The sequence below is a fragment of the Tauraco erythrolophus genome, chromosome 2 (assembly GCF_009769465.1).
Source record: "Tauraco erythrolophus isolate bTauEry1 chromosome 2, bTauEry1.pri, whole genome shotgun sequence".
In the NCBI taxonomy this organism is placed as follows: Eukaryota; Metazoa; Chordata; class Aves; order Musophagiformes; family Musophagidae; genus Tauraco; species Tauraco erythrolophus.
In genome coordinates, this window is record NC_141466.1 from 80,552,365 (window position 1) to 80,577,276 (window position 24,912).

Here is a 24,912-nt window from a genome sequence, read left to right on the forward strand (position 1 = left end):
GCAAGCCTCTTTGGTTTTTTTTGTGTGGTGTTTTTTTTCTTTTTCAAGCCAGCCTCTGTATTTTTTTCCTGCGAGTGGCTGTCCATTTTTACATGATCCAAATATCCTTTCATATCTTCAGTATTTTTTCTGAATAAGGATAACCAAAATTGTTGGCATTTTAACGGTTGTTCACGCAATTCCTCCATTCTTTATTGAAAATATCATACAGAGCTAAATCAGTTAAGATATTTGCTCTTCCACTAATGCCACTACCTGGGCCTTGCTGGTCAGTGTGTGATTGTTAATGGGTTTTGCATCCTGTCAGTGTCAAGCAGAAGATTTTCTTAGGAGGGAGAGGGGGGGGAAACCCTCTTAATTTTGCAGCATTAACATTGAGTGAGATTCCACTTTCACTATTTCATTTTTAGAGATTATTCAGTTCACCCTTTATGAGGTTTTTCCATCACCTTTGATCAGCCTCCTTGTAATTAGTTCTACTTTTAGCACAGCTATTGTCACTTTGTTTTAGCTTATACCTTGAAGAGCTTTTGTAGGATTCACGATTTGTTTAGTTAAATTCCGTGCAGTGTTGCATGGGAAACTCAACTTAGCACTTCTCTGTTTTCTTAAGCACTCTGATAGCTATTATGTTAGCCTAGCACAGTCTAACTTTGGTAAACTTGTAGCATGCTTCAGACTTTAATGCTAGTATTTTAAGCTCTTCAACATTTCTGAAATTCGGCGTATTACAAATGGGCTAATGTGTCTGGCTGGAATATTTATTCTTGAACTAAATTTTGGAGTACCCATTTGGTTATTGTACTTCCAACTCAGTTTCCAGTTTTTCTCTTTACAACATTCGTCTTTGACCTTTCTGTACAGATGATTTTGCTAACAAGTTCCATGACTTCATCAGTCAAACAGTTCTGAAATCTAAGCTTAAATAAAATTTGTTGTTCTTCTGTTTGTTCAAGGTTTATAACTTGATTTGATGGCCATCTCCTTTGAAGTCTTCTCTGCTTACTAAAGCCAAATCTAAAACAACTTTGTATGTTGGTTCATCAACAATGTAATGGATAAATCTGTCAGTTGACTACATGCAGGAGTGTTTGACTACTGCTATATTAAGAGTTGATGTCTGTGCGAATTAAGCTTCGTGACTCAAATATGAGCTAAAAGATACGTTGGACATGTATAATCTTTTAACACAGTTGAGTAATACTTAATTTAGGGCTGTAATTTGGTCAGCTGTGTTACCCAATTTCCTAAGCTACGGTGTTAACTTATGTGTTTGGTTAAGTAGAGACTGTGATTAAATAGAAATTCTGTTTATGTACTGCCTAACTCTGTAAAGTCTTTCGATACTTTAAAGTTGGTTTGAAGTTACATAGTGCATCTTGATAATGCATTTGATGTCAGAGCAGTGCAATAGTTAATGTATTTAATGTGGTAGATGACTAATTTGTCAATCTCAGTGTCGTTACTTTCGTAGTCTTGTGAATAAAATGCTGACGGAGCCAGGGTAGGGCAGCGTGTAAAACTACACAATGTGATAGGGAGCAGTGTCTTTAAAAGTGGGATTGTATTGCTGTCAAACATGATCAGTTAAAAAAAAAAAAAGAAAAAAGTAAATTGGGAATGAGAGGAACTAGTTGATCCTATTCAAATGGATTAGATTCCAGTTGAAGTGATGAAAGCTGTCATGTCAGCCTCTTATGAAGTACTTCTTATATGTAGAGACATTACTTTTACAAATAGTGGAATAGCTTTGTTTAGATATGCTAGCAGGTTAGAATTAAAGATATTTTATGACTAAGTCATTCGCTTATGATTAGATACGTTTGCTTTCTGAACTTCTGGTGTTTCATATTTTGGAATATTAGGTAAATTCCTTGGTTGATAACCAATGATCACAGGAGTTTTTTAGGTGTTACAGATGTAAAAACTTAGTGCCAAAATTCAGGTTTTTATTATTATAAAGTGTCTTCATCAGCATCTCAATAGCAGTGTAGTATATATTTTAATAATAATGCGTAATGTTAATTCTTCATGACTAATCAGCTAATGCTGACAATTATTTTTCCTTTCCATCACTGACTAGGTATGTATGTATGTGTGGTCCAGTTATCTAGTTTTTTTTAATATATCAGGTGATCACTGTGTGCATGTTCTGTAGAAGATTGTTTTGACAAGGAAAAGACTGATACAAAGCTGTGTGAAAAATTCAACAAAGGATACAGGGTATGCATCTTGCCTTTCGACAATTCCTGAAATACTTTATATTAGCTACAAAGTTTTGTGTTTCCTCATATTACCTTTGTATGTGGAAGATGTGGGAAATTTACTTTGGCCTTAAAACAATTAGTAAAACACTGAGAAGACACTACTGTGTTAGTGAATGATTAATTATTTTCGGGTGATCATGGAAGTAAAAAACATGCCCTCACTCCTTTCATGCAAAAGACAAAGAGCTTATTAACCAATGGAATGTTTTCTTGTAATTGCGAGCTCTGTGGAGGATGGTTGTGGATGGTTTCCAAAAGAGTGAGAGAATAACCTGCATGAGCTTTACGTTATTCTTTGTAAATGATGGGTGGGTGTTAAGGTGCACCCTTGGAAAGCAGGAAAGTATTTAATGGTGCCATTATTTAGTTCTTTTAAGTAGGTTTTTTTTCACTATTTGATTTCCTCTCAGTTCCAAGAATAAACAAAAATGAAATTTGGATAACTGTCAGAATTTTATTTTTCCACTAAACTTCAAAACAGGTATTTTTGAGGGTCTCAACCAGGAGTTCAAATTGTTTATTTTGGTTTAGAGGTTATAAAATAGCATCTTGCCTTTACTCTTAGGCACTCTTAGCACATATTGGCGGGATAGCATAGGGTGTGGGATCTCTTTGCCGATTCTGATGTGAATTAGGCTATTGTCTTCTGAAGCGCTCAGTATACTTTTTGAGAGAATGTCCTTCTGACCTTAACTGGAGAGCTTCCCATTACTTGACTTCAACATCAATACAATTTATTTCATATGCTGAAGATACCTGTAGAAATTGGGCAGCAATTGACTCTGTTGTGGATGGCTGGATTTAAACATAGGGAGCATGGAATAGTGTCTGGGTAGAGCCGGGTCCCTTGCAGACCAGTCAATCTGCATTGTTCACAAAGAGCAACCTCAAAACCAGACAGTAAACTGAGGTGAGAGATTTTTGTTTAAAAAATAGACACGCCGGAGGAACTAAAGCCATGGAAGCTCTCTCTGAGCTGATATTGTTCAGCTGATGTTTTTTTCAACAGCAACAAGTAACATTGTTTAAATCTCACAGAATGGATGGCTCCTTTCTTTCATCTTTCTGATCATGTTTAGTAGTTCGTACAGATTACTGCAGATTGTCCCGCTTCGAAGATATCCAAGTCATTTATTGTTATGGTTAACTGCTAAACGTTTGGTTCATGCTACCAGGTATGGAAAAAAAACAGACACCTCTAATAGATTTAGCAGCTTGATGTAGGTGTAACTGTGCTACTTGTAACTAAGTATTTAGAGGCAACTTGCTGCTAAAGGGAGCTAGAGTAGATGATGTTTGAAAGTGTAATAATTAAGCCTAATATGAATGTGAGCCACTGAATCTGCTTCAGCAGTTGTGCTGTGCTGCTGGACTTTACCAGTCGAAAATGTTTTCAAGAGCTTGACGCTGTTGATCTGAGCCATGCTGTAAGGAAATTTTTTTAACAATCAGAATAGTGTATGTTCATTTGCTTTAACTGAGTTATTGTGTAAGCTTGATCTAATGCTGAGACTTGAGATGAATATTCTGGATTAATTTTCCGGATTTCCACTGTCGACTTTAAAACTAATTTTCCTTGGCTCTTAGAAGTTTAGTTGAGTTGTGCTGTTTTCTGTCTGTTGGCTAATTACTTACCTCAAGAAGCTTTGATTCTTGCAAAGATCTGGATGTGGATGGATAACGTATGTCAGTTGCTAGACGATATTATTTGAAGATACCAAGTAGACTGCTGAAAGGCTTGTTCAACTATCCTCTTAGAAACTTCTAAACTGATTTTTATGTTAAAGATTTGTAGGCTTTTTGGCGTGTAGTACTGGGATATGAGGAAACACAGGACTTAATCTCAAATGTACAGCTTTTTGAGTTTACCACGAAAACAAGGAGGCTGTATTTAATCTTCTTTTTATTATTTTCTTAAGTGAATGCAGATTGCCACTGTCAGCTGTAATGCAGGACTGATGGACTTTTGATCAGACCTGTTCTGGCATACCATTGTATTAAATAAGATAAATGCAAATTTTAGTAAGTGGAAACAAATGCAGGATTGTTTCAAATTTGCCAGTTCATTATGTCAGAGTTCAATGTCATGCTCTAAACCAAAACTGCCGATGTATGAAACTTTGTCAGAAGTGGACTGTCAGTTTTATCAGCTTTGATGCTTGATCATGTTTGTCTAAATTTTTGTTTTTTTAATCTGTGTTGTTTTCTGAGGAAAAGATGATAGGAAACTTGTTTGCTTGATGTGCAGGCATTTCCCTGATTAATAGCAGGGGGTGGGTAGAGTAAGCGCTTGCCAACGTTTTAGACTGTACACTGATGATGCATGCAGGGTACAGGTCCATGTGGCACGATATTAAAAATGACTTGTTTTTTTGCTAGTGTTGCTATTTCTGCTACATCAGCAGTAGTAGCAAACAGCACTGGTGTTAACAGTGAAGACTGTTAAAATTGTGATGAATAAAAACAACTATTTCTTTGCCAAGTAAGCATACTAAAGCTGCTAGATTAGAAAACACATGAGTTGCAATGTTCTACCAATAATAAAGCACTTAAAAGCTTTCTGTTGACATTTACACAAAGAGGACAGATGAATGTGCTCTATTTGGTTTTGAAGTCAGTTTGATGCAAACCTTATAACTGCCCACAACAGAAGGACTTTTGCAGGCTCTTCTTGCAAAAAGAAATGACTGAATTTTGATACCGAGAGTGCTGACAAATTGCTGAAAGTGCTGCCCACTTATCATTGGACTGACAGTTTAATCATTGAAAGTGTACTGGTAGATTGGGCGCAGAGGAACAAAGGAGAAGAAACTAGAGTTTTTTCTAAGGCATTAAAAAATAAATTTAAATTTGAAATGCAAACACTTTTTGGTTTTGAGAGAAGGGGGGCAGGTTGTGACACTGCTGTGTGACTTGTACACCATATTCTCAGTGATAGTGTCCAGAATTTACAGATTTGTTCATTCTGAGAGAAAGTGCTGATCAATGGAGTGCATAAATGGGACAAAGTCACGTTGTTTTGGTTGTTCTTTTAATTTTTTATAATAAAGGTATTTAAATTTGTTACGTGCTGTGCCAACAAGGGTTTTTTTTGGGTAGGAGGTGAACATCACCATGCTGCTCATATTGTAGTTTGAGCACGTGCTCTGTATTAGCCTTCAGAACGCTTTCAAGAGAAGTAATAATCCACGTGTCTTTAGAGATTTTTCAATAAAAGCAGAAAATAATAGTTGTACTTTTTCTGCTTTTTTCCTCTCCATTCTTAGTTACATTTTTCAGGTGCTGTGGTTACAATATTATTGGATAAATAATTACTGTTTGTAGAAAACACTGGGTATTATATAAAACTAACTGGTATCTAGTTGCAGTTGTCTGATTGATGGGTAATGCTTTAATGGAACTTGGAATGGATTGTCTGCCTGAATAAACCTTGGATCCATATTCAGTGCATATGGATCCTCCAAAGTGGTGATTGTATGTCTGTATATTAGAATATTTTTAACCTTCATTTACTAGTTTGAGGACTTACCTGATCGCAAAAGAATGGGAAAAAATGTATTTTGCTGCTTAAAAGTACTTCTTAAATTCTTAAATTGATGATCCAGCAGTAGTTGTGTTTATTAAAAATATTTCATGAAAATACTAGCTTTTTGCATGTGTTTTGTTGCATTTCAAATTAAAAAAAACCCAACACTAAAATTCTTCATAGTAAAGAATGAGAAGGGACTTGAATCAGTCGTTTTCCCCACCTGCCCCCTTAGCTCAATCCATGCTGATCTCATGAATTTGAGTAGACTTACTAAAGTTGTCTGTAAGCTGTCTTACTAAAGATAGCTATCAGAATTTTTCACAAAAAATTGTTGTGGAAATATTGAAAGCATTATTTACACTTGTCTTTAGTGCCATAGTCTGTAAGAAACGTTTTTTGTAAGAATTAACTTTGCTTGTCAAAATATATAAAATTATGTTGTATGTTTAAAAAAAAAAGTGTCATGGATATTTTGGGCATAACTTGATTTCTGTGAGAAAGTAGAAAATTGAAACTGAATGTTCTATGCATCACTGAGATCCGAGTGCCGTGTAGATTTTTAGCTATGTGAATATAACTGTTTTCTCACCATACTTCTTAAATTTTTAACTTTTAAAAGTTTACTCATAATGTTTTTTTTATGTGGAAACTAGCTTGTGATAGAGAATATTTAAGCGTACGTGCTTTACTTCCCTACAGAAGCATGGTGACTACTGTTGTAAGATGCTTAGTGTTCTGATTCATTCTGAATCTCTTGATTGTGGCTATTGGTTTGTTCCACTCCCATTTGCTGTGTATTGTAAAAATCAAGAATGATAGATAGGTGGTTCTTCTGTGACAGATAAAAACTTCTTGTTTTCTTCAGTTTAAAGAATTAAATTCTGTATGCATTGATGGTTTAAGGTGTACTAGGAATGGAACATAGGCTGAGAGGGGCATCAGTTTAGCTCTGTTTAAACAGCTGTAGCTAAACTGAAGCAATTGAGCAAAACATCTGATGATTTGTTTCGGTTCTTCAAATTATTAGTTCTAGTTTGAACTGCAATGAGATATAAATATAGTGTCTTTTTTAAAAGACTTCTTTAAATAGAGTCTGCTCCTTTTCGAAAGATGAAGCTTTATAATTTAGAAGAAACCTTCATGATGAGAAATTCTAAAGCTATGGGCACTGGGGATGAGAGTGGTTTGCAACTCTGGAAGTGATGGGAGAGGAAGAATTTGAACTTTTTCAATGACTTCCTACTTTTGAATATGCTTGCCGAGTGGTTTATATAAACTCATTTTACGTTGCAATCCAGCAATAGTTTTAAACACAAGTGCAGAGTCTTACTTCCTCTAAGGGAATGATAATTGACAGCTGAAAATCAATAACTTCTTGGTGATTTTTAATGAGATGACAAACATCAATCTGAACACAGGCCTTCATGTGCTCAAGAGGGAAGAATACTTTATTAAGTGTCATGAAGAAATCAAAAAAGTACATCTCTGTAGGCAAATGTAGTTGGTATAAATAGTGTGTCCTGCTTCACATCATATCTTAGAAAGATGTTAGATTGAAAAATACTATCTGCAGATGAAAAAACCCAAAAGATTACTTGCATAGTTTTCAGGGACAGAGGAAGAAAAATATTCTTCTGGACCCGAATGCATGTCATGGCCGCCATAGGTGACTCTGTCATGTCATATTAAGGTGTAACGCGATAATTATATATTGAAACCTGTTTGTCTTTTTTTGAGTCTGTTCCTCCACTGCCCTGTTGTGAGCAAGACAAATTTGTCATTTACTGCTAAACTTATTACTTACAATATACAGACCAGAGTGGTGTTAAAGGTGAATAATGTGGATTTTGAAGTTCTTCATATGAGTTTCTTTCTACCTGCCATAGATCTTTTCTTAGATCTTTTCAAAGGAACGCCTATTACTGCATTTGCAGAGTTCTCAGGTTCCAGAGGTATGGTGAGGCTGCTGTATGCTTTTTTTTTAGCCTTATCTACTATTATAATTAAGTATCTCTCCTTACTAGCTGTCTCCTAAATCCCTAGTGTGTTATACAACATAATTACCACTGCAGTGTTAAGGTAGAGGTAAAGCAGTTAGAGCTGTACTTAGATGTTTGCTTTGAAAGTAAAGCTGTCCTTATTTTTAAATCAGTTGGCTTCCTGTGAAATACCATGGCGGAAAAGTGCTTTAAGGATGTGACCTTCCTACTTTTGTACTACTCCTGTCCTCAGATTTTTAAGTATTTTTAAGTGTTTCAGGACAGATTAAAATCTATGCTTGCTAGAAGCGAGAGTAGAGCTTTTAGCTTTTATAACGCGCTGCTTCTGAGGCTTTCTGGAATCGTACTGCACTTCTCATAAACTCTTGAGGGAGGTGCTGGAAATAGAGTACCAGATAGTTCTATAGATACGTGTAATTGCTTAAAGTGAGTGGCAAAGTTGCAAGATACTCAAGAGACTAGAAGTTTGGATTTGATTTAATGGAGGCAGTAAAAGGAAAGATTATGTGATCAAAATTCAATGCTTTTGTATGGACTCTTGTTGGGACACAAGAGATGTGATTAAACTAGAGGCAGGTTATCTGGGAAAACTGCTGTTAGTCATAAAAGAAGAGAAAAAAAAGATGATGTGTGAAAAGATTCAGCAGAATCTGAAAAAAACCAGAATGTGTTAAGCAGGTAAATAACCTCAAGAGTTGTGTATTTGGGAGAGTGCTTGTGGTTGGCTGGGCTAACAAGTTGGGAAGGAAGATAGGTTGTGTTCTATCCATAGTTAGAAGTGAGAGAGAATGGATGAACTGGAGATCTGATCTGATCATTTTATAATTAAAGCATTGGTGCTTCACTTCTGCCAAACACAAGATAAGTGAAAAGAGGCTCTTAGTATATTATACACAAAGGGAGTTTGGAGACTTGATCAGCAGGTAAAGAAAAAATAGGAATACATGCTTGTTATTTCACCTGTTGCTTCTGAATGTTTCTTCTGAGGTCTTAGGAAAAGTATCTAAGGCAAGAGAGAAGATAAAATGCCAAGAAGCAGAAGAAACAGTAGTGCTGGCGGAGCAGATGATAATGCTGAGTTGATGTAGCTGACTATCCATGTCCTGATGTTTGTCAGTGTTACCAATGGTTAAACGTAGAGAGAGAAGGTGAAAACCTCTGTATGCAAAGAAAACTAAATTTCAGGTGTCTGATCCTGTAGTGGAGTAGAAAATCTTGAGTTGGTAGTTGTCTTCATCGTATAGAACATTTGAGGCATGATAGATGGCTTGGGTTTCACATGAGCCAGACTTCAGTGGCAGTCCTCAAGTCAGCTTATCGCACTGTCTGTGCGTGTTCAGAATGTTTGGCTCTGCAGTGTCACGAATGTGACATACAAGTGTTTGCAAGGGAGACACTAAAGCAAGTATTCTTTCTCTCCTGTGAAAACTAGGATATCTAATGTTCGTGACTCTATTCTACATGAAAGATATGATTTAAAATGCAATTTTCAGTGCAACTACTCTGTAGCTGCCAAATATAAATAAAAAGGACCGTGTTGCTACTTATGCTTCAGTACTTCGGCAGACTGCCTGGCTTGTTTCAGTGTAGTATAAGTTAATGGAAAATATGAAGAGAATGAAAAGGAAACGAAGTCTGCCAAAAGATAATAATATTTGTTCAAAGAGATGGGCTAAAGAATTTCTTTGTATACTGAAGCCAGTGTAAATACTGCTTGTAGTTCTGAGGATTTTGTCTGTTGCCAAAATTGTCAGTGTAGAAGCAGCTGTGGATTTTTTCCTTGAGCTATGATTATATGATGATGAAATTTGTGTTCTCTATTCTAAACAGGTGTTAACCACCAAATTATTATATAGCATACATGCTTGAGTATGTCAGTTTCTAGTGGAGAAACAACTTGTTCTTGAATATGCGGAGTGAGTTTGTTAGAATTAATTCAGGCTAACTCAGTTGAAAATTAGCTCTGCTGTGTTTCAGAGATTTGTCTTTTCTGATGCTCTCCCTCAGCTTTGCGAGTGGTGAAATCTCAGCTGTAAATCACTTGCCAGAGAACAAATTGATTATGAAATAGAGGTTATATTATTCTCTTGTCTGCTGCTGGAATCTCAAGTGACTTCTCGTTTCTGTGGCTTCCTGTGGTCAGATGAAAATATAAAATTTCTGGTTTCAGTTTCATTTTAATTTTGAAGATTTTGAAAGCAGTTTTAACAATTCTAAGTAAACAACTGGAATTATTGGTATCTGTCTTTGGTTTACAGCCCAAACTGTCCTGTCTTAATGATTTGGGAACAATGCCTGTTGAAATATTAGTTTTCAATTTGGAGCTTAGTTAATAAATTAATTTTGAGTAATTCTTTAGTGATATTAGAATAAAATCATTGAGAAATTTTTATACTAGTTGAAATTCTGTAAGTTATGAAATGCAAGATTTTTTTATTCTTATAGCAGCAATTTAAATGCCAATTTAACAGTTCTAGAAATGAAATACAAGCTTTTGTTAAATATGGGGTATTTTTTGGCTAAATAAGAGGCAGCTTTCTGTCCATTCTCAGATTGTTACAGTTTAGTGAAACTGGATTTGACTCAAACTATCCAGTTTTAACTACCCTGTTTGTAATTTCTCAACTGTATCTTGCAAGTAAATATCTCAAGATGTGGATAATTCAGGTGTACTTGGTAGAAACAGTCCGCTTGTGACATTCCATAGTGCTGTTGATGAGTTTTCCATTACTTTGCAATGTAGTAGGACTCTTGGTTGTATATAGAGGTTGCCCAGGTCTCTGATACCATATTTGTCTTCATTTTTTCGTTACCTCACTGGGGGTAGTCAGTAGAACAATATTTACTAGTTTGTTGTCACTCTATACTATACTCATGCTCACTAACTGCACCTTTGCATTGTCAGACTTCTCATTGCGGAATGATGCACCGTTTCATTTCCAGATGCTATGGTTATTATCATAACTAGCAAACAGTACTGTATAGGTTGATGTTTGTCTATGTTAGGTAGAGATTTCTTTCTATTTTTTTTTTGCCTTTTAGATGCTTTATTATAAAAAATACATTAAAGAACTGGGTTTATGCACCTTTTAAATGATGTGAACAATCCTGTATGTGTTCTAAGGAGCAGTACATAATTTTTACTTCAATAACTGAATTCCATAAATGGGATGAATAGGCAGCAAACTTGCAGACATGAAGAAAACATTTAAGATGGATGCTGCAATTGGGGGGGGGGGGGGGGGGGGGCGGAAGAGGGGGAGGGAACCCCACCCAAACCACAAAAAAATAATGAAAACCAGAGTAGATTTCTCTTTCAAGTTGCTGTGACGCTTATGAAGGGAGGAAGAAAATGGCATTAAGATTTGGGAAAGATTAGAAAAAGACGACTGTCATACTAGATTGTAGTCTGTTACTGTTTAATACCTAATATACGTTTTTCCCCCCACAGAAATTAGCAGAGTACGGAAAGACATGTATAACGACACATTAAATGGTAGTACGGAGAAGAGAAGTGCAGAATTACCAGATGCTGTGGGACCTATTGTACAGTTACAAGAGAAACTATATGTGCCTGTAAAAGAATATCCTGATGTAAGTATATCTTTTTAGTCCCTAAGTTATTTTTTGATCCTTGTGGTTGTCTTTAAATGTAAATTTCATGTGATGCTACCCTTGGATTGCACTGAATTGCTTATGGCAAAGTATTTGATTTGGTAGCTTGATTTGTAGTGAGCATACATGGAAGAAGGTTGTGTTAAATACCAAACTAGTATGGATTATGAAGCCGTAGATCTAAGATCTGAATTATCTTGTTCTTTTGGTACTGTCAGTCCTGAGACACGGTGTAGTGAGGTTTGTGAGGGGTGGAGTTCTTAGGACAGTGTTTTTTTTCCTCCTACCATGTCTCAAAGTCAGTTGGAGGATCCTTGGAGACCCTTTAGAGACCTTTTGGAGACTGTACTTAATCTCAATTACTGTCTGTCTTATACCTGTGTAACCAGTTTTATTGCATAAAGAAGTGTCTTTATCTTGAGGTTGTCTGCCCCCTCCTTGCTCCCCTTTAAGCAAAGCTCCGTGTTTGCATGCCAATATTACGTTTTCCGTGTGCGTGTTCTGTTCTATTATACATTGGCCTTTTTGAGGGAGAATGGTTCCATTTAACTAGAAGAACTATTTAGAACTCCTATGGTCTGAATGGTTTCTTAAAACAACTCAGGGAAAAATAGTCCTGTCAGAACCTGCCCTAATCATTTTCTTTATCACTGACAAAATAAGAATTTGTGTTATTCCTCCCTAATAGAATTTTGAGGTCCTGTTGCAGTGGAGAAATGCAGGGTCCAAGTAAGGCATTTGCACATTTGAAGTGGTATAATGAGGAAAAAAGTACAGAACAGCAAAAAATGGAATTAACACTTAAGTATTTCTGTGGCTTTTGCTTGTATCATATATTAGATTAAGCTCTCCAAATTGAGCTTTATTATTTTAATGCTGCTTGAGAACTATAGGCCTCTAAATAAAACCTCATTGTGCCATACTCCATTAAGAAAATTAAGTGCAAGTCATTACTCAGAACAGAATATTTAGACAAATGTTTCTTCTTCCTTTTCAGTTTTCACAAAGTTGTGTTGTTACTTTTGGGTTAAAATACCTATACTGGGAAAAGTTGTCAAAGAATTTGCATTGGCAGCGAAGATCTCTCTCCCCTTCCCTTCTGTTTTTCTTCCAAATTAAATATATGCATATATGTATACATATGTACATACATACATATCCTCACACCAAAACCAACGATTCTTTTGAAAGTTCTTGGAATTACGTATTTTTTTGAGGAACGGTGCTATGCAGTTGCTCTGTAAAGCAATGTAGGTAGTTCTATTCTTAAATATCTTTATATATCTTAGAGTTATATTGCTTATTGTCTTTTTAAAACATGGCTTAGTTGTTGAAATCTTGATTTTATAATTTCACAATGCATCCTTTGTGAAGAGTTGCCTTAGTTATTTGTTGTTGTATTTATAGAACTTGATGCTTGCTGTTCCAGGATCATGAGATAGGAAATCCAACCCCTCTTTCTTCCTCCTATAATTGTTACTAAGCTTTTGTTCTAGAAATCAAGGGTGTAGTAGCTTAGCTCTTGACTGCCAGTTAATTATCAAATATAGTGTAAATAAACAGGAAAGAGTTTGTCTCTAGTGACTGTCAAAGCACTTGCGTAACTTTGGGTGTACAATTTCTCTAGCTACTGCTAGCTCTTTGTGTGCCTTCAGAAGAATGCTCTTGAAGTGGTCACTGGTTTATCATAATAAACTCTTACAAATTCAGAAGTTGGAGAAACTTGTGACTTGTATGCATGTGACATGGAATAAAAAGGTAGTTGATTCTTGTGAGATGATGCAAAATGTTTGCTAGAAAATGCAGAGTTTCTTCCATTATGGTGGTACTTGGCAGTTCAGGCTTCATTGGGGAGCGAAGCCTAGCATTCTCTATGTGCTTCTGCCTTTCTATGTGTTTGTATTTGTTCCTAGCTACTCAGAATGGGATCTACACAATCTCAATATTTGGTTAAGTAACTAGAATATACCATGACATAAAAAAAAAGTGCTATGATTTTGTATGTTGGCCCTTTCTAAGATCTTTCTGAAAGTTAGAAATTAAATAACCTTCTTTGCATTCAGGCAAGTGCAGTGTTCAGAAGGTCTGGGGTACAGTGATTCCAACTTGTCTTAAAAAACCCCTGTAAAATTAACTTGTAAAGATTAATTTCACCTGTAAAGATAATTTCATTGTAATCGCACAGTGTTAGGTGAAATTTCTTACTTGTATCTAGCAATTGATTTAATTGTTATCAGATACAGGGAAAACATGCTGTGCAGAGTGTCATTGTGAGTTTGTCAGCTCAATCTAGTTAATTCTTTCTATGGCCTTTATGCTCTTCCAACTTACAATCTTGTATACCGTACAAAGACATAAAGATGGATAAACTTAAAGATTATTCAGAGAAGAGTGACCAGAAACTGTTTTCTGATGTAGATTTATTAATATTTTTTAATAACAGAAATGAAAAAAATAATAATCAGCAACCTTTTATGATGTTCAAATGAACTTTTATTCTGGTAAATATTTTCGACTTGCAATTTTAACCACATAGATTAGTTAACTGTTATGAATAATCAGTAGTACTATAGTGCTGTTTTGTGCCCAGAATCCGAAATTAATTGTGAGGCATAAAAGTAATGGTCTGCCGTAAGTTTAAAGAAACTTATGTATATACAAACGTACGTATATGTATACGAGATGAAATAGTAAATTTTCATAGCCTACATCACTTCGATATTACTGTTTGACTGTCTTTTGAGTACGTACACCGAGGAAAGAATACACAAAATTTAATTACGAAGCTAAAATAAAGATATGAAAGCCCTTATCTTAATAATTTAGTTTTTTATGAGTGCGTATAAAGTATTTTTATTCTAAGATAATAGTTTATTCAAGGTTCAACTTCTGAAAAAATTCATTGTCTGAAACAGCCTGTTTTTAAAGTGCTGACTGTGTAGAATCTGCATTTCTACTTCTGTAGTAGTAAGTGGAAGATAGACAAACATCTTAATAAAGAAAAACTAATTTTCTTTCATATGTCATAGTAATAAGGAGCATTTTTCCATGATGTAATCACAGTCTAATTGTTGGGGTGATCTACTTTCCGGTTCATTGTTTTTCCATTGCAAGTTACAGTAATGCAATTGTGTATATTTGTAGATTTTATTTTCTTCTGTCAGCCTTGAAAGGTGTTAGATCTGTATAGAAATTCTAGTCTTTAAACTGAGATTTGAGCTACTTAGCTTTTCTGAACCACGCACGTGCTCCTGAAACCTGAGAAAGAAAATGTGCAGAAGGCATCCAGAAGATTAGATTCCGTTAGTTGACTGTAATTTGCCCTTCAGTTAAAAGTGTGTTCTCTGTACAGTTAAATCTTTGTACGCTCATTTAAATCTTTGGTGTTACAGTTTGAAGGCATTTCCAATTTATGGAGAAATATATTCCATCAGAGATTAAAAAGTAAGAAGAAAAGATGTCAGGAAAATTATTGAGCTCTTACGAAGCAGAAGAATGAAGGATATGCTATTGTTTGTGGGTGAATAGTTAATAGTCTTTAGCATTTCTTAAGCTTCAGATAAATGATTAATTTTCTTGAATTTCCCTAAAGAGCTGAGACTAAACTTTCTGTCTGATATCAATTTAAACAGTTTTTGGAATTAGTACCTACAAATGTTGGACTGAATAAATGTTTTTCTATTATAATCATGGCTTTATTAATAATAAGTACCCTGTTAGCTCTGATTAATGTGAAATTCTCTGTTGGAACTCTTCTGTGCCTCTTCAGTAAAAATGTAAGAACTCAGTAATTATCACATCTAAAGTAGCATGTCCTTTGAGTATACTGAAGCTCAAAGGCCAGCAGTGATAAACAGCTTGTGCATACTTTCTGACCATTTTAGTTAAAACTGTTTAATTAGTACAACAGAATGATGAACACAGGGATTCATTTTACTATGGGGAACTTACTGACAAAACGTTTAAATCCTTTTTCAATTTGGTAATATCAGAGTTTAATAGCATCCCTAATATGGATTAGGAAAATGATAACATCCTCTTTATTTATTGTTCTGGTTCTTTTACTTAAGCTCTTCATTCCCAAGTGGTAAACAGGGAAGGAGGCTAAAAGAGCTGGCCTTGCTTACCCTTGCAATAGGAAGGAAAGAGAGACTGTAACCGGTCTCTGTAAATAAACTTGGGCTACAGACTACTAGCAGGGCTGAAGGAAGATGTGGCAAAAGGTCAGCTACTGATACAAGTACAAATGTATACAAAAACTAAAATAGCTTGATTACTAATTTCCAGTCTGAATGAGATATTTGGAAAAACATTGTAGTAGAAATAGTGGGAGCAAAAAACTATTTTGAGTTTGAACTTCATGTATTTGAGAGGCTTTACGCGCTCTTTGCGAATGGTAAGGGAATGGATTCATTGAGAAAGGTTCCCTTTGTTTAGATGCTAATAAAACAGGCATGCCTCAATATTTGTATGAAGCTTTTTCCCCTTTCTGTCTAATGTGTTATTGGCTATCCTTCCGTTACTGACCATCGGATTCACCTTTTGAAAGAGAAGTTTCTTTTGAGCCCTGGTTTGCACTCAATAGCTTACCTTTTTTTGGTAGCACCTTGCTGAAAGATGATGTCTGTCATCGTAATTTTACTCAGAAATAAGCCTATCAAATCTCCAGAGTGTTTTTGTCCTTGGAGGCAAAAGAATGGAAGACAGTTTAGAATACACTGGAGATAAAAGCCCTGTCCTTTAGTCTCTGATGATAATCCTGCAGGCTCAGTATCAGTTCAGCAGTACCGGTGAACTTGGTTCATATCTCATCCTTGTGAGAGTTACTTCTTCCCCATTTAACTCTTCAGTCATTGAGTGCAGTTAAGTTAGACAGGTGATTACCTAGTCATTTATCTGTTAATATTCTCATTCTGATTTTTATTTTCGTATTTTGCTCTGTAACTATTTGCAGACACTGTTTTGTGTGTGTAAATAAAAAAAAAAAAAGAGGCAGGATGGAGGTAAGACAAGCAAAGCCTAAGTAAATAACACTTACTTTGTTTAAGGACAGCGTTTCCCTTAATGCTTTTTCAAAGTAAATTTGGAAATCTGGGAGAAGAAATGAGTTGCATCTGGTACTGATACACAAGTTGGACATATGTGTTAGGATATTTGTTACGCTGTTGCTTGTATTAGTAACTTCTTCAAATTAACATCATAGGACTGAACTTTTAGTGGTGTCCAGCATGTATATGACACTGGTAGTAGAAAGTAGTAGATTATACTTCTTGTTTAGTCGCTATATATGTCCAACTCGTAAGGGTAAGAGTCCTCTAATCTGACGTTAACAGCTGGTATTGGACATCTGAGAGCCTTCTGTACACCATGGATAAAGAGTGTATGTGTGGAGGAGCCAAGCACTGAAGGAGAATGGAAGGCTAGAAAAGGAGTCTAAACGGTTTGCAGATGCCTCTTGTTTTTCTGTGAATGAAATAACTAAAATTTTAGTTAGAATAAGTTAATCTTATTAAAAATGGTTACCTTTGGGAATTACAAAATTTGAGGTTGCAAAGGATGTGTCCAACTGAACTTTCTGAAGAGCAACTTAAGACCTAGTAGTCAACATCTATCATGCTTGGTTTTGCACACATAGTGCATTTCAGTATATGGTTCGTCTCTCACTTGGAATTATCTCTGCAGTTAGGCTTTCAATGGGCCATCTATTTGATCAGAACTATCTTATTAATAGCCTCTTTTGTTTTAGAATTCTGCACTTTATATGCATAAATTTGTTTAGCGCATAGATTACAAAAATACTTGGGTGCATGGTTTCAGTTGATTATGTGCTAGAACTCTGTTGTGTCAGTTTGTCTATGCTTCCTTTTGCTGAGCAGTTTTCCCTCAGAACTTCTACATATCTTGTGTAGTAGCTCTTGCAAGACTTAAGTACCAAAGAGTTGTGTGCAGATACAAATAACGAAAGGTCAGTTGTGGGGCAGAGAGATTTGTGGAATATTGATTTTATTTTTCATTGGTTTTTTGTTCGATCTGTTCTTTCATATGTTTATCGTAGGAAAGAAGGGTTTTACACAGAGAGGAGGAAGTGCTTTAGCGTGACATTTCTGCTTGCTGTTACGAATAGGTCGGGTACGCTTGGGTACACCCACTGAACTTGTTGGTAGCTTTTTGTGAATTAGTATTCCTTTGTACTTTAACTAGGATTGGAGACTGCAGTAAACATGGAAATACGTCAGTAAGGGCTAAAACCATACTTAATACAGCAAGGTAGAGCTGTGTTCAAAATACGCGTGTGGATTTACAAATTACTGTTCAGGCCTCAGAACCTCTAGTAGATGCACTCAGTTGTTCAAGAACAGATCTCCCCTTTTATTCAGAGAGCTGAGATTTACTCCTGAAGGATGGGGTTTGCAGTTGAGAAGTACGATGTTTTCAGGAGGTAGGAAATACAGAGAGAAAAATCCTTTTCTTGAGAATGAAGAGATTTTTAAACTTCTTTTCCTCTGGTTAGTTGACAAAGGAGATCTGTAACAGCGAGCTGCTGTACTTTCCCTGGAAGCTTAACCTGGCAATTAAAACACCATACTGTCTTCCTTGTCTTAACTTTTCCTTCCCCTCTGCCACGTCCCCCCCCCCCCCGCCAATCTGACAGTCAGCTTTTGACAGGCATATTAGATATTTCTTCCTTTTTAGTAGCTCTGTAGTTTAGGTATTACTGTTTGTATGCTGAGATTTTTATGAAGTTGCCCTTGCAAAAGTGATTCAGTACTTTCTTGTGAGAGGACAGCATGAGTTCTGTAACTTCATACAGTGAGATCAGTGAAATGCAAGTCATTTCTAATTATGCTTGCTCTGTATTTTGCCAGGATAAGAAGGCACTGAGCCTCATCCTGAATTGCTATTAAAAGTAGTTTTGAGTACCAGTCAAAATATCAGCCTAGTGTTTTCCTTGTATCTCTACTAAACGATACACTTAAGTAAAAATCAGCTTACATGTCCTTACTACTAAAAAGTCTGCTTATTACTAGAATAAGTCTGCCCACAAGCCTTGTGGGTGCATGTTAATTAAAAGCAAGCAAACAAACCAAAACAGCAACAAAAAACCTTGGAAAAAAAGTTCTTTTAAGCAGGAACATGGACTAGTTCTTAAGAGGTGTGCTAGTTTGAGATTCTTCTGTTTGAGTTCTTAACACATTAATACATTTTAAAGTGTGTGTCACTTCTTCAGGAAAAGTCTTCAGTGTAATGTTGCATTTATAGTATTCACTTCTGATTTGAATTTGATCCATAATTCAAAATAGTATTGTTGTTCTCTGCATTTATGTCTCATGGATGTTGCTCACTTGGTCTTTTTCCATGATTCTTGTTGAGAGAAGTTCGTACACAAATACCAGCTTGTGGAGTAAATTCTGTTTAGAGCTTTCCTTTCTTCCATGTTTTGTTTCATGGCTTAGGAACTGTTGTTTACCTGCATTAGTTTTGAACGTTGGATTTAGAATGAAACACAAGTGCTACCTCAATAGACACTTCGACATAGGAGTTGGAAATTTATGTTGCTAATAGGTATTCATGCATTGTTGTATGGATCTGCTCAATTTATTCAATTAGTCTCTGCTGGTTTTTAAAGCCAGTAAGCACAGTAGTTGGACACAGTTTTTGGTTACTGTGGCATAATATTAATTGACAATTTTAAGCTTTTATATGTTTCTTTTCTTAGAGCAGTGTAAAATAGTTGAATTCTGTGAAGGCTCTGATTCCTTTTGAAATTTGCTACACTTTGAAACTGTGTGCATTGTTTTTCTTTCACATACACTCAGTATTTTAAGAAAAATAATGCTGATTGATGAGCAGCCAGTTCCTTTTTACACCTTACTTGCACTCAGTTTAGTTGTCTCTTATTATATAGCATTCCCCTGTCTCTGGGAAGGCTCATGCACCTGCCCTAATGGTGTGCATTCATCCACCCACGTTGCTTAGGTTGATTAATGCTTTTTCAGAAGCTTTTATTTATTTAGAGTAAAAAAAAAAAAAAAAAAAAAGCCCCTGAGTAAAAGGCAAAAGCTAGTTAGAAAGGAAGTTTGAACATAGTAATTGTTCATATGCTGCTATTTTACTAGTATTGTAGTTATAAACGTTTAGAATAATCATATTGAATCTATTTGATAAGCAAAGGTGCTATTATTTCTGCCATACTAGAATCGTAATGCTGCACTGCTGCTGAGTATGGCTTGGTATTGGCTGAAGCACATAACCCTATAGTGCATATGTCTTGAGTCTTGTACTCTTAAATGCGCCCAACTAGTTAGACTTTTTAAGGCGTTTCAGGCGCTTTTCAGTTTTGCCTCATTTTTCTTTTTATGTATTACCTTCTTACAGATAGAGCAGAGAGTTAAGGTTTGGTAATACAAAAGCTGAACTCATTTAAAGCAAACAAGGTAGAGTAGACCTTAAAGCACTAATAGAAATATTCAGAAGGCTATAATTTGAGATATTTTCTGCATTTTCACCTCTTCTCCTGCAGTTCTAGGCTTCAATTTTGCAAACCTACTCTGACAACTGTACATGTATATTGAACGCTTCTGTTAACAGCCTTTTCAGAAGGTGAATGGAATTGTTCAATTTCTCACTTTAAAATATGATGAACATTGAGAAACCTGTTTATTATTTTTTATTTAGAATAAATAATTGGACAACAGGATGTAGACATTGAAAGCTACTAGTCTTTTTTCTTTTATGCTTGGTTGAAGCATGTCACGAAGTCTGTAGAAGAATGACGAACACTACCAGTTATATAACGACTTTTTTTTTTGTTCTAGACTTTTGGGAGGGGGATTGCTTTCGTTTTGATGAAACAATTTAAAATTACTTTTTGTGACTTCAGTGTTTTCATGGCATGAAATTCTAGACCTAGTTTGGTAAATCAACTCCTAATGAATCTAATGAAGTACAAACTATGTAGATGAATATTGAGTGCGATGTACAAAGCTCATATGGCTGAGCATTGGCGTTCTCTGTTTACATCGTGAGTTTTTGTAGTTCTGATTGTTGAAATACTTGGAGACTTCTCAATACATGTATAAATAGGTATTTCAGGAGTTATTTGTCTCAAAGTAGGTAAGAATTCTGATTCCCGCTCTCTGTGAATTCACATAAATCAGACTGTTTCTACTATAGGACTTCAATACTATGAATCAGATTGCAGTTGTTACCAATATGTGAATTTGTGTAAAAGTAAAGGAGTAAAGCAAAAATTATCTAATATTGGTTGTGATTATAAATTACAATTTAGCTAAATGAGGTGATTAAAATCAGTCACACGAATGGAAAACATGTTTATGTTCAGGAAGGTTAAATAGTTTAATTTGTCACTCACTTCAGAAATTTCATAAAATGAATTTTTTTCCCCAAATATCTTGGTTGAATATGTAAACTTTCATCACACCTGTCATTGGTAATGCCTACCTTTATCCACAAAACAATAATATGCATCTTTATCATGGGTTTAGTTACTCTGTTGCTTAGTGTGATGCTTTACTTTTTTTTTTGCTTGTTTTTAAACTTTACTTGTCAAAGAGTGCTATTGTGGAGGGAAAAGTAGTAATTACTATTTATATAACACAGCTTTAAGGTCTTTCGATTTGGGATTGTGCAATTTCTGAGTTGCCTCCCACCTTTCAAGGTGACTAATAAATTTATTTTTGGAATTTAAGATTATAAAACACTGAATAATTCAGCATAAAATCTATTATCTGAAAGGGATGCAGAACTTAGACTAAAATTCAAGTAACTAATAAGATGAAATGAAGTGTTTACTGAGCACCTCTCCTTCGCAAAAACTTAAGCGTAACCTCAAAACCTATTTCTACTTTGTCAGCTCTTCCTTTTTGGTGGAGGAAAAGTGGCTGCATTTCTCTGATAATTTTAAAAAGGGCATGCTGTCCCATAAGTGTAAGAATTTCCATTTCTGCATAGTATTTGTAACAACAGTATCACCACCTGCGATGGTGCTCAGATTTAAACGTATCTTTCTCACTTCTAATTACTGAGAATTGGAAGTAGTCTATGGCAAAATTGCCAGCTTTTAAGTGCCTTGATTAATGTCACATGTAGTCACATCTAATTAAAAGATATTCTTATGGAAATTAGTCATCGTACTGTATGTCCTGAGGATTCTTTGTTATTGGAATACGAGTTTAACGGTGTAAACTGTGAGGTTTAGAGGGCACTGCTGGAACCTACTATTAGGTTTTGGATACAGATTTACACACAGCACAACTTGTGAATTCTCTAGATGAATGTGTCACGATTCCCAAGTAGAGCACGGAATTGAACAATTTTTACTCATCTCCTGGTGTTACTGAAACTGATGTCTTGCTTCTGTTCTGAAAACCTCATCTTAGTGAATAGGATGAAACAGATTATTCACTATCTCACTTGAGCATGCCAACTATTAGATTGTTCACGGGATCTGATTTCCTGAAAGGGGTTCTGTTAACAATCTTTCAATTACTGCTTAAAGGTTTTTATGACCACTTAAATGAGGGAACTACCAAACTGTACTGTGGGCCTTTAAATCATTGCAAATGGGCCTCTAACGATAACAGAGATTCCTATTTTAAAACCATGCAATTGTTAATTTGTCTATCTTTACAGCTTTCTCACTTATGTTGATAATTCTAAGCAATTTAAAATCCAATTATTTCCAAAATATGACAGTAATTAGATTAGTGTTTTTACATGAACAGAACATGTAGCATAAAATTCATTTTGAGGAATATTATTTTATAGTTACTTGAAATGGAATTGAAACTACTCTATTAAGATTTTCTTTAAACTTGTGGCATGAGGAAAAGGGTTAATGTTTAAAACAATCTTAAATGGAAAGCAAATGTGACTTTAAAGCACAGCTTATATTAATATGTATGAAACACATTGAGAAAGCAGAAGTGAAGCAAATAGTGCAAATCAATATAGCACAAACTGGAGGATTTCTGACCTGTTAGGTGAAGATAGAGTAATGCTAATTAAACATGCTAAAGGAACGAATTGCGGTTTTCCTAAAGATCTAAAGTTAATATTGATATCAACAACTGCACAATTTATAAGCAGTGAAAATGCGATCATAAATTGAGGCGAGGGGAAACCCCAAAACGCGAAGTGTTTTTCACCTCGAGTGTGTTTGACAAGACATAGCTTTTGTCTCTGGTAACTGATAAGGTCCCTGCTTTGTTGTTGTGTGTTCTTGTGCCTCCTGGCCGCTGATCCAGCCGGCAGTGTTGTCAGCTCAGTGAGGAATGTCAGCAGGCTGGAGCAAAAGGGACATGAAATGGTTGACACTGAGGGATGGCAAGAAATGAGATGGGAGCTAAATATATAGGTTTGTGACATTCTAGCAGCTGGCTTAAGTCCTGCTGTTTGTTGCTTGGGTATACTAGCCTTAAAAAGGAAGAGAATGCATTGTAGCACGAGGAAGAAAAAAAACAGCTGGTGGCTTATCAGTCAGCCCTAATGACAGAGAAGGTTAAAGAGTTTGGAAGGACAAACTTTGAAAGAGTGCTTTTATTAGTAACATAAAATTCTTGATTTTATATAAGTAGTTTTATAAAACTAGTCTAAAACTTTGCAGTTCTCCATGGCTTGTTCAGTGCAAAAAGAAATGAATATTTCATTTGCTGTCCAAAGAAAGTTATTTTTAAATTTAACTTACTTTTGATTCAGTTTGTTAGGTGGTTTTACAGTAAAGTTCTTTTGACTTTCTCACTCCTTAATGGGACTATTTAGAAACATTTTGATTCTTGATTAAGCATCTTAAAGTTTAACACTTAATTTAGAAAAATGTTAATTTTTTCTAACAGATGAAAGCATGAATGCTCTCAAATGGTATAAACTTTATATATCTTAATACCTCCCTTTATTAGAGATGTAGAGAAGTATCATGTGATTTAAATGTGATCTTATGTTTGATGCATTTTCAAAATGAAAGCTAATGTTTTGAAAAACCAGTGCTTTAATTGCATAAAAGCCTCATATCAAATATGTAACTTGTAACTACATCTAGTTCTTTTACAGGCAATAAAAGGCTCTTAGAATGAAAGCTTGAAATTATTCCAGCACCTTAGCTGGAAGATTAATCCTGCTTGATATTGTTTGCGGCTTCTCGTTGTTTTAGATTTCTGCTGTTTCTTCTCCAGAACTTTAATTCTTGAACCCAAATTTGATTGTTTCTCCCAGCTTCTGGCAGTCAGTTGACTCAAAGAGAAGTGAAGAGCAAAACCTCATTCATGGCTCCTCAACAGATAAGCTAGTAATGAGCAAGCCTTTCTGTCGTCTGTGTTGGTGGGACACGGAGGGGCAGTCCTCTGGGTTTAACAGGTGAGCAGGAACCGGCCCAGCCTTTTCCTGAAAGCAGTTGTGGGCTACAGAGAGTGAGACTATACTCCACCCTAAAAGCCTTTAGTGGAGAGGACTTTGATGATTTTTTGTTCATAAATGTGGACAGGTTCCTTGTGCAGCAGCATAATCTGACACAGTGGGAAGAGACCAGGAAGTTCCAGGTCTCCTCCTCTTAGGAGAAGCTGGTATGTCCCCTTCCTTACAGTTTGGAGTGTTTGTAGAAGGGGAGTGTAGCCCAGGAGCTTACTGGCAGCTTTTAGAAGAGAGCAACAATGATAGATGAGTCTCATTTGCCTTAATGTTAAGAGCTGTTTTTTTCCCATGATAGGAGCAGCTCCTCCTTGTTACAGTAGTACTATCAGGGTGGTTTTCTGTCAGTTTGAGATGGTCTTGGATTAATTTGTCGTCTTATGTGTTTATCTTTTCTATGGGGACTACTAAAATAGGTATGCAGAAGTTAAGGTGGACTGTGTCAGCGTGACGATGCACCAGATATTGTTTTCAGGCTTTGGGTAAAAGAGATTACAGAGATTTGAGCTTCTTTGCACAGGGAATTTGAGGTATTGTATTTAGTCAGATTTACTTTTTTTATATACCTCCGTATAGAGAGATTTATGGCTGTGGAGCTATAATAGTCATTTGAAAAAGTCTTCTCTTGCGTTTAGTAAATGGTACCATTTATGAAGTGCTGGTTACCTTTTGAATTCGCGCAGCAGCCCTTTGTGGATTTCCGTTTTGAGTTCTGTAAGGCTTTTAGGTCAATGCAAATATTACCTACGTGACACATTATACAAAAATATCAGAATAAATATCAGGAAAATTGTAGCTAATATAATAAACTTGCCTTTATTCCTTCTACCTATCTAATGTAAGTGCTGGCTGTTTACAATATTAGCTTTTTTCCAAGTGGTTATTTAATTCTGTACTGTAGAAAACAGAAGCGCACAGCTTTTGTGGTTTTGTGTTAGAGGTCAGTAATTTAAGAGTTATTCTTAATTTAATTCTCTCAAACTTTGTAGTCCATTTATCTGACTTCCGGTTCTTCTATTTAAAGCAACTTCTGCAGTGTTTTAAAGTTTCTTGACTCTTTGACAATGTAATGTAAGGT

General features: G+C 35.6%; 1 protein-coding gene across 8 annotated transcripts in view; it reads left to right on the forward strand.

The window, feature by feature from the left end:
- The window catches only part of QKI (QKI, KH domain containing RNA binding), a 155,805-nt gene that overhangs the window by 26,991 nt on the left and 103,902 nt on the right, over positions 1-24,912 (forward strand). For all 8 annotated transcript variants that reach the window (XM_086631530.1, XM_086631531.1, XM_086631532.1 and 5 more), the window contains exon 2: positions 11,248-11,390. In XM_086631530.1, the coding sequence (XP_086487656.1) occupies positions 11,248-11,390 (143 nt within the window). The remainder of the gene's footprint in view (positions 1-11,247; positions 11,391-24,912) is intronic.